At 41.2% G+C, this 17,596-nt stretch overlaps 1 protein-coding gene across 1 annotated transcript in view; it reads left to right on the top strand.

Annotated features, from left to right (window-relative positions):
• Positions 1 to 666: 666 nt before the first annotated feature.
• The window catches only part of LOC125485732 (F-box/LRR-repeat protein 5-like), an 80,517-nt gene continuing 63,587 nt past the window's right edge, over positions 667 to 17,596 (top strand). Inside the window, exons 1-2 of the mRNA XM_048609962.1 lie at positions 667 to 681; positions 12,833 to 12,987. Of these exons, the coding sequence (XP_048465919.1) occupies positions 12,873 to 12,987 (115 nt within the window). The 5' untranslated portion in view covers positions 667 to 681; positions 12,833 to 12,872. The remainder of the gene's footprint in view (positions 682 to 12,832; positions 12,988 to 17,596) is intronic.

Below are 17,596 nucleotides of genomic sequence, written 5' to 3'. Positions count from 1 at the left end.
TAAAAGTGTAATGGCATTCTATTGAATATTTGGACGAATGGCAACAGCAAGTACTAACAAAATATTCATCATTATCTGATGTTTAGAAGAAGAACTTGCATTCTATTGTGTTGAGAATTTGTTGAAGCAACAAAGAGACATGAGGAGAAACAGAAACTAAGACAAAGAATGAAAGATTAGAAGAAGTGTCCAAAATCAAGAGACAATGAGGTCTTTTGGAGGGTCTGTAGAGCTTTAGGGATAGAATTCCAGAGAATAGAACTTAAGCGACTGAAGAAATGAACGCTCATAATGAAGAGAAGGGGGACGGTAAAGAATTCCAGAAGAAGGATTTATACCTGGAGAAAGTTATATAGATAGGAAAGGTTGAGACAATAGTGAAATTTAAATCTTGGGATGAAAATGTTAAATTTTAGCTGTCAATCTTGATTTAGTAATAGCATTCTCTTCTCTGAATCAGAAGGCTGTGAACTCAAGTCCCACTGTGGAGCAGTAGAGTGAAGTACAGAGGGAGAGCTTCACTATATGAGGTGCTGTCATTGAATGAGACATTAAACTCAGGTCTATTCATCCTTCACAGCTGGACATAAAAGATCATGGCATAACTTAAAGAGGAGAAAAGAATTATTCTGGTGTCCTGGCCAATATTTATCCCTGAACCGCATCACCAAAAGACATTGAGTAAGAGATTGGACTCTTAGTTCCCTTTTTTGAGTGCTTTAAGTGATGTTATATCTCCCAAATGGTATCTGCTGCATGCATATGTACTTGTGAATTGTGCCAGTCATTAGCCCACAAGGTAAATGCCTTCTGGCAGAATGCAGAACAAGAAGATCACAAAATCAATCAGCGTGCAAATTTGATTTAATACCAGCAATGTCATTTTGGAGTTGGAAACTTCAGCTAGTACCGGCTTCTTAACCTCACAAATGAGCATGTATTCAGCAGTGGGAGGTATCACCCCTGCCCCATATTACCACTATTAAAAGAAATAATCAAGTTCTTACAAAATTAGGTACTTATTCATTACTTTGGATGTTGCTGTATTTCTATAAGTGTTTATCAGTATTGATGATGTGGCACTGGACGTGGTAGATAAATTCAGATATCTTGGCTCTACAATCATTAGTAATATTAGTCACTTGATACTGAAATGAACACACATCGCAAAAGCTATAGCTATATGTTCAAGCTTACTATGAGAGTGTGAAATAACAGTAACCTGACCGAGAACTCCAAACTGCAAACCTATCAAACCTGCATCCTCAGTGCATTCCTCTACAATTGTGACACTTGGAGATCACGCGCTAGGCAGGAGAAGAGGCTGAACAATTTTCAACTTTGCTGACTGAGACTTATTCTTATTAACTGGACCCAGTTACTGATGGCTATGAACTCTTGAGGATGGCTGTAAGGGCAAGCAAAAATTAAAGCAAAAATGAAAAGCTCAGCTGGGCGGGAAGAGTGCCCAAAAAAAACAGAAACTAGTGAATCATGCACCCTCTCAACACAATGCCTTCCTTTGCAGCAAATCTGGCAGAGACTTCCATGCAAAAGTGCTCTTAAGCCAAAATAGATGATGCTTAACACATAATTGAGCATAACTGAGAAAACTGCCACATTTCTGCAATTACTCAGTGTTTCCAGTTGTTAATTTTTACAGGGAGTTGTGTTGAATTGTTTGCTGATTTCATGTTTTCTCCAAAAACCAGTTGTTCCCTCATATTGGTGTGATACTAAGCATGCTTATGGTGCAGTGGTACTGTCCCTACCTCTGAGCCGAGAGGCCTGGGTTCAAGTCGCAGCTGTACCAGAGATGAGTGATATTATCATTGAACAGGTTGATTAGAAAATACCTAAGTATTCTTCTTGGGATATGTCACAACGTAAGACAGGACAAGCTGAAAGAAGGTGGAGAGGGAGAAGGACTTTCAATAAGAGGCCATACCCACCTAAGACATTCAGGCAACATTTCTGATACCTGAACCTTGGAACAATGTGTGACATGTGTGTACTTTATTAGGTCACCTTCACTGAAAAATGCCATCCGTCACAGCCCCAACTGCAACCTCAGAGCAAGATAAGGACCACAGTGGCAGTGGATTTGAATATAACCAGAGCCATGATCTTTTATGCATCCAGCTTCTTGCAGCATTTAATAATTTTACATTGACTGTTGTATAAGGAAGATCATCTAAGTGCTCATTCTTCATTCTGTCTTGCTAGGGAGAAGCATGTGGAATGAGAATGTAGATTTTCCTGTCATGCCCTCCTCAGATCCTGGATCCCCTTGCTCTAGTGTCTCAATGTTAGAAAGATCAAAAATACTGCTTCTCACTTCCTTGGCCATTTCCTTAGTTGAAGAAAGTACCTTCTATGTAGCAGGACAGCTTTTCTGTTCTCAGGAAAGCTCACCTTACTGCAACTTCTCAGTTCCCTCAAGTGCAAATTCAGATAAGAACCATCTCATATCTCCACACCATTCCTGAGAGTGCTACAGCCCAAAACGATCCAAGTCCTGCTGGATAAGTTCCAAGAAGAACCAAGAGGTTGAAGCGTTAAACAGCAGGGGCTTTACTATGGAGATGTTTACTCTACAGGCAGCAAGGTTAGACAGAGGTGTTCCGGCCCAAAATGGTCAATGATGTCATCATCAGGTCACATGATCAGACTCTTAAAGTCATGTTTACTGAGACAGCTTTGCTCCCTCTTTACATCAAGGGTTCTGCAATTAAAACATTCACATTTATATATACTCCTCCATCTCCATTTCTTTGTCCTTTCATATGCTCCCTATTGCTTTTCACAGTCTTCATGTCTCCTGCTCTTCTCTCTCCTTCAGTATTTTCAATGACTTATTTGAAAATTCAGAAAGAAATTTTGCAGAGGTTAAATAGAAGTATTAATTACTATACTGTGATACTGCAATATTATTCTGTTAATATTGATAATGAATGATGCTGAGATTAAGAACAAAATCTTACTTATAATTGGAGGAAAAATTCATTCATAGTGACACGATACAGAATTATACGAATATTTAGGCCTCAATTTGACAAATATGGAGGTATATGGATACAGAAATCTGTGCTGGTGTGTCAGTTTGCGGGCTCCATCTCATGCCTGAATAGGTTTGGACTAGGTAGGGCGACCCCCAAGAGGTGAGTAGGAAAGTCATAGCTAATAATAATTAAAGTCCCATTAAAGCCCATTGTCAGAAGCTGACTGGAATTTTCCAGTTAGTTTGCGGGTCCTTCAAGGCATCACAGCTAGACTAGCTGCCTCAAAGTGACTTCCTGGCAATAGATCAAGGGACCACCCCATCAGGCAGGCTTTGAGGCCTTCCTCACCTTCTGTGGCTCAGCTACAGCCATAGGTCACCCTGTGGAGAAACTTTACCACAATGGTTGCTTCGTGAAATTACTGCACAGAGGCCACTATCCTGTCACAAAATCACCCTTTATTTACTTACGCACAGTACACTGGCTGTGGCCAGCCAGCTCAGATTCTAAATCTCCTGCTTATATCGATTGTCAAGATCCAGCTGGTTCCAAACACTACATCCCTCTCCCCACTAAGTCTGGGGATGTAGGCCTGGTCTTTCTCTTGTAGCTTTTCTTGCAATGTTTTCACCCCCGGTCTGGTTCTTCTGACTTGGACACTGGCACAGGTGGTGTGTACTGGACTGGAGCCTGTCTTTTGCGTCAGGAGTGTCTCGGGAAAGTTTCCTCCCCTTCTTCCAGTTGTAATGGTATTGAGGCTTCATCCATCTGGGACTCTGAGGTTTCCTTGACATCAGACAGAAGGGGACAATCTGTGGTTTCTGACAGGACTTCTGGCTATTCTGAGGGACCAGGTATGGTTTGTTCCTGCCCCGTTTGTGAGGTAACAGCTTTCAGATGATCCATGTGTTTCTTCTGGACTGTATCACCTACCCAAACTTGGAGGTCATGGGACCTGATGTTGCATCCACCTCAATTCTTACCCATACAGGGCCATTTCCATGGATCTGGCACCAAACATTGTGCCCTGAATTAAATTGTCTCTCGTGCTTGCGGTAGGCTTGTGGCCAGTGTTCCTGCTGCCATTTCACCCTTCTCCCCAGGTTTGGAAATATCAGGTTTAATCTGGTGTGGAGTCTTCTCCCCATCAGCAACTCTGCTGGAGCTATCCCTGTTGTTACATTTGGGGTACTCCTATATTTGAACAGGAACTGGGACAGTTTGGTATCAAGTAACGCTGTAGGCTGTTTCTTTACGCCTTCCTGCAATGTTTGGACCACTCTTTCCACTAGACTATTGGACGATAGATGGTGTGGAACTGTCCTTCTGTGCCGAATGTCATTTGACTTCAGGAAATATTTGAATTCCCTGCTGGTAAATGACATCCCATTGTCCGTGACCAACTAGCAATGAAGAGAGGTTGAATAGATTAGGATTATTTACATTGGAGAGACGGAGGTTGAGGGGGGAACCTGATTGAGGTCTACAAAATCATGAGAGGTATAGACAGGGTGGATAGGAAGAAGCTTTTTCCCAGAGTGGGGGACTCAATTACTAGGGGTCACGATTTCAAGGTGAGAGGGGAAAAGTTTAAGGAAGATATGCATGGAAAGTTCTTTACGAGGGTGGTAGGTGCCTGGAATGCGTTACCAGCAGAGGTGGTAGAGGCGGGCACGATAGCATCATTTAAGATGTATCTAGAGAGATACATGAATGGGCAGGGAGCAGAGGGATACAGATCCTTGGAAAATAGGCGACAGGTTTAGATAGAGGATCTGGATTGGCGCAGGCTTGGAGGGCTGAAGGGCCTGTTCCTGTGCTGTAATTTTCTTTGTTCTTTGTTCAATACTTCTGGGAGTCTGTGAATCGTGAATGATGCTCACAGCATCTCAACCATCATTCCTGAGTTTGCTGAACAAACTTAATGGATGTCCAAGCACTTTGAATGGGCGTTCACAATGACCAGGAACATTGAGCCCTTGAAAGGACTGGCATACGTGACATGCAATTGAGCCCAGGGTTTACCCGGCCAGTCCCACAAATGTGGTGGTGCTGCTGGTTGTAAACTTTGCCCTTGTTGGCACTCTGGGCACCACCCCTCTAACACAGCTATGTCAGCACCCAATCCTGACCACCAGATGTAGCTCGTTGCTAGCTCTTCAGCTTGGAAACCCCTGGATGACCTTGCCAGAGTTCAGCCAGTATCTGGCGATGATCTTTACTCGGGACAATCACTCTTGCTCCCCATAATAATTAGCTGTCCTCTACAGTGATCCGGTCCAGAATGGTTTCAGCTCTGGTTGCGATGGCCCTTCTGTTTCCCCCATTTCCACCAGCTGTTTTAATTTAAATACGACAGGATCTTTTGTGTCCACAGGTGGATTTTGTCAATGGTGACTGGAAGAGTGTCCAGGAAATTTAAAACCAAAAACAGACTCTTCTGGGGAGGCACTAGCGGTGATGTATCTGCCACTGGGATGTGGTTCAAGGCATCCACGTTAGCCACTTGGCTTCCTGGATGGTGTTCTAACTTGTATTTGTATGCGCTGAGACCAAGGGCCCAATGCCGAATTCTACTAGAAGCAATGGGGCGGCTTCCTTCAGTAGCCCTAGCAGAGTTTGTGATCTGTTACTATGACAAAATCCCATCTGTTAAGGTGCTGGTGGAACATCCTCACACCAAACATGACGGCCAAACATTCCTTCTCTATCGGGACATATTTGCGTTCAGCATCAGCTAAAGCCCAGGAAGCTTACACTATTGGGTGTTCCTGTCCATTGGGCCGCCAGTACTGCATGGGGAGGCATCGCATGTCAGCACTACCTCTCACTTCAGATCGTAATGGGCCAACACCTTCGATGATGATAGCTGTTTCTTCACTTCCCTAAGCCTACTTCTTGGCCACACAGCCATTTCCAAGGCTGACCCTTTTTCAATAGCAGGTGTAAGAGTGCCAAGATGGAGGTCAGGTTGTGTATTGATTTTCCATAATAATTCACTAACCCAAGGAAATACCTAAGCTTCAGTACAGACGTGGAAGTTAGGGCTCCTTTGATTGCCCCCACTTTATCTTCCAGTGGGTTTAACCCAGTTTTGTTGACTCTGTAACCCAAGTAGGTCACTTGGGGTGCCTGGAACACACATTTTTCCCTTCTAAGATGTACACCCACTTGGGAGAAATGTTTAAGCACTATGTCCAAGTTCTCCAAGTGCTTTTTATTGGTCTTACCTGTTATTAGTACGTCATCCAGATAAATGGTAACCTGGGGTAGCCCTTGTAAAATGTTCTCTATGGTCCTGTGGAAAAGAGTTCACGCTGATGATACCCCAAATGGCAGTCTTATATATTGAAATAAACATTTATGGGTATTAATTGTAGCATACGTCTGGGACTCCTCATCAAGTCACAATTGCAGGTAGGCTTGGCTCATGCCCAGCTTCATAAAGGACAGTCCCCCACCCTTGCCAACTTTGTGTACAAGTCCGTTATGCAAGGGATTGTGAGAAGCAGTTTACTGTTTGCTTAAAATGCCCACAAAGGCGAACTGATCCGTCAGTCTTCAAAATCGGCACAACCGGTGCTGCCCATTCTGCAAACTGCTCTGGTTTGATGATTCCTTCGCTCTCCAGTCTCCTGATTTCTGCCTCTCCTTTGCCCGTAAGGCAAATGGCACTGGGTGGGCCTTGCAAAATCTTGGAGTTGCTTCCTGGTCAACATGTAAAGTGGTTTTGGCCCTTTTGATGATTCCTAAGCCCTTCCTGAAATACGACTGGGTATTTCATTAGCACTTAACTGAGGCAGCCATTTTCTAATCAAAAAATGTTGAGCCAATCTAGGTAAATGTCTCTCAACCAATTCCGCCCCAATAGACTTGGTCCCAAGCCTTTTGCTACCATCAGTGGTAGCTGCACCAACTGCTTCTCATAGAAGCCTGGAATCAAAATCGTACCCTTCATCTGCAAGGTTCGACAGTGTATTTTCTCAGTCTGGCTGAGGTCTTGCACAAACTTAACGGTTGGAGTCCCGAGTGAATCTTGTTAAAGACAGATTCTGCAACCATCGCTACAGCTGCACCAGCATCGACCTCCATGGGAACTGGGTGATCATTTGACCAAACATTAATTTTAGTCAGTTCTGATTTGGATATTGCTAAGCAATTTAATTGTTCCAATCCACGTGTGGGGGGACTTGCCAGGGTGTGCACTCTTCTGGGTACCAGCCTACAAGTTTTCTTACTCAAGTTAGGACTCCTTTGCTGTCTTGAGTCTGCATACCAGCAGCAACCACAGTGCTTGCCAGTCCAGATCCTGAAGAACATTTTAGCCACGTGGCTGAGGTTTGACTTTGTTGTGGTGTTCTGTTGTGAGCTGGCCTAGGGTCCCCCTCCTCAGGATGTGCCCTGCGTGAGCCTCTGCGATTGCCTACACTCAAGTGGTGTTTCCCAAGCTCAGTCGGACAGGTGAGGGAGTCCATTTCCATTGAAATGCCCTGTAGCTCCTATGCTCCACTTGCTGCATTTTCTAATTACAAAGCCAGTTGTAGTGCCTGTTTGAGGTCCAGTTGGGCTTCAGCTAGTAGGTCCATCTGCGTGGTTACATCATTAATCCCACATACCAAACGATCTTTCAGCGTCTCATTCAGGGTTAACCCAAAATCACAAGCCTCTGCCAGTCGTCTTAAACTCATCAAAAATGCTGATATGGATTCCCCCAGTTCTTTAACAGCTGAATAAAACTGATAGTGTCTCAGAATTAGAGGAGGTTTGGGGTTGTAATATTCCTTAACCAACTCCAGTAACTCGTGGAAGGTTTTATTGCCTCTGTGAAAGTTAAACTCCTAAAACTGAAAATGCTGCTGGTCCGTAAGCAGTCAGAAGAATTATTTGTTGCTTTTTATCTGCCCCAATGTTATTTGTCCAGAAAAAATATTGCATTCTTTCCACATACTGGGCCCAGTCTTTGACAGCAGGATCAAATGAGCCAAGCTTCCCAAATAAAGATATGATGCCAGAAATGCTTACCCCAACTCTAAGATGACTGTAGCAAGCGAATATTCTCCAGGCACATCTTGTTTTCTTTCATCGCCACTGAAATAACTGCAGAGAGGCTGGTATCCCATCACCAGATCACCCTTAATTACTTGTTCACTGTACACTGGTTGTGGCCAGCCAGCTCAAAGTCAGTCCTCTGAACTGAGGAGGTTCTAAATTTCCTGGTTATACTCTTTATTCAAACTTCACATAAAGTATAGTGTCACAGGCACAACACAACATTAGTCACAATACATCAAAAACAAGTCACCAAGAACAAAAACGTTAACACAGAACACCCTACATAAAGTCATCCCAATCCAAACAGTAGATTCAATTCCACATAACATGTGTCCCAAACATGACACATGGCAAGGTCACTGTACATCAGGCAATTTGCCAAAGAGCAGACATTGGCAGAAAATACTGTATAGAAATACAGTTCAATTCAAACAGTAGTACAAAATCTTACAAACAATGAACACATAGCATCAGTCACAACGCATCAAAAACAAATCACTTTACCAGAGAACATAGTACAAAAAAAAGTCTCAGTTCAAACTGTAGATTCGAGTCCACATAAGATGAATGTCCCAAAGTCTCTGTACATCAGGTAATTCACCAAAGAGTAGAGACATTGACATGAAATATCATGCAGAAACACAGTTTAGTTCAAGTGGTAGTACAGACAAACACACAGTCCCCACAGCTGTTGGTCAGCCTCCTACACGCTATGGGGATACATGAGGACATAATACATGCATAGAAACATAGTCCAGATACGAGAACACAGTACACGTTCAAAAGCACCGTCCAACACATGCTGAGGCATGGTCTACCCACGAAGGGCCAGTATACCCATGAAGGCACTATGCAATCATGAAGGCATGGTATATCCATGAGAGCCTGGTCCACACACAAAAGTTCAGTCTAGGACCCATACACTAAAGCAATGGCACAAAGGCCAGGTCCTGTTACCAAATCATGCCCTCACTTTACCAATATAACACTATCACTGGCTGTAACCAGCCAGCTCAGAAATCAATTCTCAAAAACAACAGTACTACTGGCTGTGGCCAGCCAGCTCAGAGTCAGTCCTCTGAACTGAGGAAGCTCTAAATCTCCTGGTTATTTTTTTTTTCTCACCAGTAGGAAAAACACTCATGTGACCAAAGAACCAGTAGCAAGCAGAGCCCCTCAATGCCAATGAATGAAAAGGTGAAGGGGAGGGTAGGGGTAAATCAAAATGGAATTGGAGGGAGAAATAAAGCACTCCACACACTGCAGTGCCCACCTCTCCTGAAAGACATCAAGAGTATTGGTCGAAATCTCCTGGTTACATTTTCTGGCTGTGGCCAGCCAGTTCAGAGTCAGTCACCTGAACTGAGGAGATTCTAAATCTCCTGTTTATATTTTTTTTCTATTTTTTTTTTCATTTTAGCAGCAGTGCTTATTTTCCCAGTACCCTTGTTGTTCACGTGCAGGTGCAGGTGCAGGTGCAGGTGTGAGACAGTAAAAACACCAGGTGTGCAAATAACTTTATTAACCACCAGGAAAGACATCCATGTGACTAAAGAACCAGTAACAAGCAGAGCCTCTGGGGGCAATACCTAATCTCATGGTTGTATTGGTCAGCCAGGGCTTTCCTGATTGGCCTAGATCAACAACCCCAATCAAGGATCTTGTAGTCAACAAGATCCAGCTGGTTCCAAACACTACACTGAGCTACTGAAAATATTTTTAAATTTAATAATTTATAAGCTTGGATGCACCCTCTCTTTCCATCTTTTCTGAACTGCAAGCTACTGTTCCTTGAGTGTTGGCTCCTTTGGATGATTATGACAGTGCTGCAAAAGTAAATTTTTCTTCCAAGAAGACAGTTCCTTTTTGAAATGCACTGTCCCTTAATGGACAGCATGAGCACTGCTCCTTTCATGTTTCTAATCACCTTCCAGGTTTAAGGCCCATCACCATGTTATATTCCTGACTGTACGTTGGCAAAGGAAATGAGCAGATCCAGTCTTTACGTAGAATAAATTTGTTCACTGAGTATGTATCTATTGACTCCACTCTGCTCATGTGTTAGTGTCTCTTGTTATGTATGTATGGTAGAACGGTCTGAAACAGTGAATGCAACAACTCTTTTTACATTGTGGAACCACATTAACCTAACCTGATTAACTAATAAACTGACCTTTAAATGGGTACTGTAACGAAAAAAATTAAATCAAAATTCTATTTTGGGGGTAGATAATGCACTCTAGGTCCTGCAAAGTCCAACAGTTGTGGAACACATCAAGCATACTTGTGGGCATGTGTGCTGTCTCTCCAGAGACACCCTAGGATCAAAGGTAGAGGGTCTGGAAATAGTTTGGCCACATTGGCCTGGCCCAAGAGCAGACCCATAAGGAGCTCCTCTGATTTGCTCACCGCTCTCCACACTGGATGGCCAAACATTAGGAAGCCTGAGGGTGATGTGCAGCCAAACATTAAGAGGAACTCCCCTTGACTAATAAAAAATGGGCTGTAGCATAGCGCAAGCAGTGTGCTAGTACACATGGACTCCACAAGGCCACAAAAAAATAGAGATGGCCTTTTGGGCTCAATGAACTGTCTTAAATATTTATTGCACAAGCATGATGCATGGAAAACTCTCCATGCCAAATTCTGATGGTAAAGGAGAGGACTCCTGCATAGGGAGGCTGCCATTAGGACCCCATCATCTCGGAATTGTAGCACGTAATACCATGGTACGATGTATCTTTTTAGATTCTTTTGATGACTGATCAAAACAAATTAACAAATAGATTAAAATTAACTAGTAATAGCCCCTTAAATGAAACACTGTAACATAGCTAAAATAGTCAAAGAAAGCTAAAATTTAAATTCAATTTTGGTCAGAGGGAGGGAAGATAATACACTCCGAAAGACTCCTCAAGACAGCAGAGAAAATACAGGTGACCAGGAATTCCATGACCTATCTTAAATATTGTTGGTATGGGATGGTACATGCAGTATCCTCCAATGTCAAATTTCAGTTGGTAAAGGGGTTAGTCTCCCCAACATTCTGGACAGCAGGATGGAATGCCACAACTGTACATTCTCTTGTGCACAATTTAAATCAAATTAAAGAGTAATAATCCATTAGGGAGGTACTGTAACAAACATAAAATACTCAAAGGAAACAAAAAAATTAAGTTAAAATTTGATTTTGGGCAGAGAAAATGCACCTCAGCCCCTGCAGTATTCATCTGTTATGTCACGCCAAATCCCCAAGAATAAAGAACAGGACTCCCAACACTTCCAGATGGTAGGACAGAATGGAGTGTTGTTTCTTTTTATACTCTTGTGCAAATCAAATAAACTAATTAACTAGGTTACTAAGGAACCACCCCTTGAAGGGAAGTATCTCTTTTTGATCCTTTGAGCAACTGAATCAAATTAACTAATTGACATTTAACAACTTAAAGGGCATTACAACAAAACAACTTTTTTAGAAACAACCTAAATTCACATTAATAAAACATTTTGGGGAGATGATAGCTGCAGCTCCTGCTGTGCCCACTGGTTGCACAAGACCTCAAGTGTGCCAGTGGACAACACATGTAACACGTGTTTCCATCCAAGGATATCCAGGCTTAGAAATAATCACAGAAAAGAAATAGGCAATGGAGTTTAACAACCCCCTCCACAGCCCACTACCTGGACCTATTGATGACAGAAAAAAAGGAAAAGTGGCTGTAATCTACTATACCAAACATATACGTGCAACATGGATTCCTCGAGGCTGCAGAAACTGCAGGCAGCCTGGGAGACTGTGAACCACCTTAGTCGCCTACCAAATGGGACTACTGTGCACAACATCCATATCAAATTTTCGATTCTTTTCTTTTTACTCGTTCATGGGATCTGGATATCAGCTGATCCCTAATTGCTGAGAGGGAAGTCAAGAATCCACCAGTTTGGTCTAGGCCTGGCGTCATAAGTAGGCCAAACTTGGTAAGGATAGTAGATTTCCTTTCTTAAAGGGGATTCGTGAACCAGATAGGTTTCTTTAACGACAATTGATAGTGATTACATGGTCAGCATTAGATTAGTTTTTTACTTTTATTGAATTAAAATTTCAAGATCTGCAGGGTACAGTTCAAAACCACATCCTTAGAACTTTAGACTAGGGTCTGTGACATTACCACAGTGGCACCACCTTCTCTCGAAGAGTATTTAAACATCTAGAGCCACACATCAGTAGCCTTGCTACGCCCAGGTGGTAAGATAGAGCGCCACAGTGTGAAGTTGCTACTCCTCACACGATGCAATTTAAATATTGTGCAGCCTTCTAATATCCATTCAGGCTGATAATTGAATCTGAAGAAAATTGAAACCCGCGGGAAAATCCAGTTGTTATCCATAAAATTGATGAGCCATTGAGAAAGCATCGGCATTTTCACTCAAGGGTACTTCTGATTTGAAGATATGCTGAAACCACATTAAGCTTCTATAAACCAAAGGAAGAGAGGCAATACTTTTATGTTACATTCTTTTTGATTCCTCTTTGCATTCTGGTCATGACCTCTGCAGTGTATGCCATTGTTCTTTAATTGACATTTTCAGTGTCCACAGCTTAATGGGATTAATGGGAATTTTTGATAGGGTTTGGCTGAAAATAGATAAAGAACCTTTAAAGTTAAGTAACAGAGGCCATACTGTGCTGAGTTTAGTGTTATTGTATTATGTACTACATGTTCACTTTTATTTATTGTCCTTTGAGAGTAAACATTTTTAATTTCTTTTTACTTCAGTGGATGGAAATTGTATATCAAAAAATTAAGAAAGTATCAGATGAAAATGTTACAATATCTCTCAAAAGCTGACAATTTTTATACAAAGAAAATATTAAAAGCGGCATTTAACAAGTGGATGAAATGGGTGCAGTTCCAAAAGATGCAACAAAGCTGTGAGTTGAAATCCATTTTTTATGTTAAAGAACTGGAATTAATACTTCTGAATGCATGTGTGCTATATGCTGTTTTAAAGACTAGTTTTTGTATTCAGTTATATTTACTAAAGTAAATCCTTGCTTGAAAAATATGATTGGAAAATAATTTTGTTGGAAGTAAGGTATTGATTCCCAGGAGTGGCATTTTGAGGTTAAGAAAGAGCTAAAGTTTTTATTTCTCCTAAAATTTTACCCTTTCCTTTCTGCTCAGAGAGCTTTGACTTACCTGTTAAATGGGTGCAATTTTTTTTTCCTGTAAAATGCCCTTTATTCATAAAATTTATAAAAATACATTATGAAATATTTTGATCTTAAAATGACAGATTATGCAATAAAATTTGACTTCTCTTCATACATCATCTTTTACTCCCAGGTGTCTCTATTCAAGCGTAATATCCTTAATACTTCAGTGTAAATTCTGAAAGACTGTCAGTGTAGACTTGATGGGCCAATGAACCTCTTCTGTACTGTTTGACTCTATGATTACATGTTAAGCATACAACCTGAAGTCAAAACATTTTAATTTGAAAATTATATGTTTAATAGGAATAAAACTTTCCACCAAGGTGTTTCAATACAATTTAAATAATTTTGATATTAATTCTGTACGTTCCTTGTCAGGCATTTAACCCAAGGGGTTCTACAGTTTCTAGTAACTTAGTTTATTATGCCTGATAAGTCTTATGAAAATTTGGAATTTGAATTTTAACAGAAAAAAAGGGAAAAGCATATTATCTAAATAATGAAAGATTTCCAAACACTGAGATGCAGAGGGATCGGGATGTTCCGGTGCATGAACCATAAAATAGTATTACAGCAACTAATTAAGAAAGGTGCATCAAGTGATTAGAAAAGCTAGTAGAATGTTATTTATTGTGAGGGGAATCGAATACAAGTAGTCCTTGATTTACGGGTGTCCGACTTACGAATGCTTGTATTTCTGAGCATGATCCCATACAGGGGTGTCATTTTAAAAATCTGACATATGTACGTTTTCTCGTGCTTATATGCAGCTGTTTTATATTGTCCTGCATTATGTTCTGACTTGCGTAGAAATTGACTTGTGAATGGACTCACGAATGGAACCCGCTTGCAACCCAGGGACTTCTCGTACTAAAGTAGTGAGACTGTGCTTCAGTTATACAGGGCACCAGTGATGTCACATCTGGAGTATTGATCACTATGGAAGAATCTAGAATTAGGAGTCACTGTTTAAAAATAAGAGGTTGCCCATTTAAAATAAAGATGAGGCAACAAGGTTTCCCTCAGTCTTTGGAACTCTTCTTTAAGAAGTGTGGGAAATGGAAGCTGTAGATATTTTTAATGCAGAAATGGTTAGATTCTTGGTAAGCAAGAGGGTGAAACATTATCAGGGTAGCCAGGACTGTGGATTTGAGTTTAAAATCATATTCCGTCATTATCTTATTGAATGGGTGTGCAGGCTCGAGGGACCAAATGGCGTACACCTGCTCCGTGTTCATGTGTTCATTCGTTTATTTGTATACAGTGACCTTTCCCAATTATGCCTCTGTAGCAGCTGTACAAGCCTTAGTGCATCTGTCAGTATGCAGTCCTGGATTTTGGAATTTAACTGTCTGCAATACTTTGCACTGGAAGACCAGCAAGCTTTATGCACTCTACGGAGTGCCTTTCTCTTAACTGATGGTTTTCCAGGTGGATTGAAGCTTGCCTTGGCTGCTGGAACAACCTTTAGAGCATAGACCCTTGTCATGGAGGTATTCAGGAAGTACCTTAACAAAAATCATACATTTCTCTCCAGACCTTCATTGCAAAACCACATTTCACAAGACAGGTATGCTTCATGGCCAACTCTCCAACCCCCACCACATTTAGAGTTTTGTACATCATGCTTTTGCAAACACAGTTCACTTTTGATCTCTGGAGCTGAACATGGCAAGGAGTGAGGAATTGTCTAGGCTTGCACTGCTTACAGCAACATCAAGAATGCCTCTCATCCGTGACTAGGTTCTTACCTGCAATGGAGAGAGTAATTATTAAATGCCCAGTTTTTGTTTTACCGTACCTACTCACTCCTCACAGTTTTTAGCAGACATGTCATCCCCTCCAAACCATATCTCTAGATTCTTCATGTTGTCAGTCTGACAGTGAAGAGGACAAAGGATTGGTCGCATAGTTCTGAAAGCCCTTGCTTTAATTTGAGGCCAGTTTCAACAAATCACAGTTGCTCATTAGCCTGTGCACCAACAGTGGATTTTATGAGAAGATAGTCTGAAGGACTGGGCACATGGTTCTGTGCAAAATATGAACAAAAGAGGGGAGCGAAAGCTACCATGCAATTTCAGATTTGATCAGAAACTTTTCCAATTCCTACCCATCGATTGAAATTACACTACTCATTTTTCCACGGAACAGTTGTATGCAGCTGCAGATTCCCTCCCAAATCCTGTTTTGGAGAACAAAAAAATCATGTAGGTGTGCAATATTCTGTCAAAGACTTTCTACCAGCCCTGAGGTAGGTGTCCACTCCTCTGTCCCATACATTGGCAATTGTTTTGTTAAGTAGTGTAAGGTTCTCAGAGATCTTCCTGACAGATACAATGCAGGTCATGTTGGTGCGGATCACCAACTCGAGAGCAGACTTGACCTGGTTGACAATGATCTTGGACAAAATTTTGTAATCCACATTCAGAAGTGAGATGGACAGCTAATTGTTAATTTCCTCTCCTGTCCTCTTCTGCTTGTAGATGATTATTGATGCTTAGTTTCCTCATGGAATTCTGACAAACTGCCAGCCAGAAGTATACTGTCATGCAACTCCAGCAGGTTTGGGATGATCCAGAATCAAATACAACTTAACCATTAAGCTGTGGCCTCTGTATTCTTATTACATGCATCTCTAATGTCCTGTTTCATGTTTTCCTTTACATCTTTGCTATGGTTTAGGGGCATTATAAACAATGGTTTTCCTGCCCCTTGGTGTTTCTTTTCTCAAACCATTCAAATTCCTCAACATGATTTTTCCAAGCCAATATCTTTCCTTCATATTGCATTGATTTATCCTTTCTCTTTTTGCCTGTTCTTCCTTAATATTGTATCTTTGACATTGAAGTCATGGTGGACTTGAGTTTTCTCACTTGCTTTTTTTGTGGATACTATTCTTTCAAGGATCATCCATGGAACTTAGTGGTGTTTCACAAATTGTTGCACATGTCACTGAATCCAGTCACTCCAGACTCAGAACCATGTGGCTGATTCTTGACTGCTGTGGCCTAGCAAGCCAGTTAATATGACTAAGCTTATCAAAACTGCTGCAAAGTCTAAAGAAAAGAATGGAACCATTCAGATAACTTGGTATCGACCTAAGGACTGGAAGCAAAAAAGCAAAGCCAGCCTGTTGATTACGCAAAGCTCTCCATATTAACATCTGAAGGCTTGTGTCCAAATTGGGAGCAATGTTCCACAGACTAGTCAAGTAACTGCTTGATATAGTCATACTCACAGAGTCATAACTTACAGATTATAGTAAACGAACAAACAAAACATATAAAATTACAACGTTACATTCTTTTCTCTTTGCATATTGAAGTTCTTTTTGTCCTTTTTGCATCTTTTCCCATAGGAACTTATCGTCAATGTAGCAGTCAACGGTGTTGCTGCTGAATCCCTTTTTTTGGAAATTCTTCCAATATTTTTGCTAAGAAAAAGATCATAATTACTGCCTCGCCAACAGCAAGTGTCCCTGCCACTAATTTACACTTTACTACTTCTTAATCATTTTAGCTGTCCAAGCTAAAGGGCAACATTTATACCCCTGCCTCTCCCACAAGAAAATTACAAACCCTCCTGAACTCGAAAACCCATCACAGAGAATTATCATAACAAGCATCACTAAAAATAAGAATTTTCATGTTCCTGGCACTTTCTAATAACATTTTCCATTTTTAATTTCTTCAACATTTTGTTTGTTCAAATAATGTCTTCCACATTGGGATTTTTCATATTTGTATTCAACACTAATACTTTAAAATAGGGATCTGGCCTGGTTTGGATCCTCAACCAAATCACCTGTCCAATTAGACATTGCAATTCCTCCATTTCAGCTTTGAAGCCTGATATAGCTCCAAGGAGGCAGGTATCCTGTCACCAAGTCACCCTTTATTTACATGTGCAGAGGACAAAGGCTCTGAATAGAACTAGAGAGAGGAGATTTTCTGAATCTCCTGTTTATATCTGTCAGCTAAGGCTCCCTGATTGGCCCAGGTTAACAACCCCAATCAAAGATCTCATAGTCAGTGGATCCACCTCTCCCTGGTTCCAATCACTACAAAGCTACTGCATCTTTTTGTGATTTCCTACTTTGATTCACAACAGTCAGGCTAACACTTTCCAAACAGGAATACTGATGAAAGGTTATACTCGATCCATTCTGCATGAATGTCAATCCAATTTCCTTAAAACTCCCATAAACCCATCTTCCAAATTTGAATTCTGCTTTGAGTCCATTTATGACAATATTTTCAAATTACTTCTTCCACCTCACAAAAAAAATCATAAAATGCCTCAAAGCTGCCCCTTATGATGCCAG

This window comes from Rhincodon typus, chromosome 22 (assembly GCF_021869965.1).
Source record: "Rhincodon typus isolate 14 chromosome 22, sRhiTyp1.1, whole genome shotgun sequence".
Lineage (NCBI taxonomy): Eukaryota > Metazoa > Chordata > Chondrichthyes > Orectolobiformes > Rhincodontidae > Rhincodon > Rhincodon typus.
Note: the sequence above shows the minus strand (reverse complement) of the source record. Positions and strands in the feature narration are given on the sequence as shown.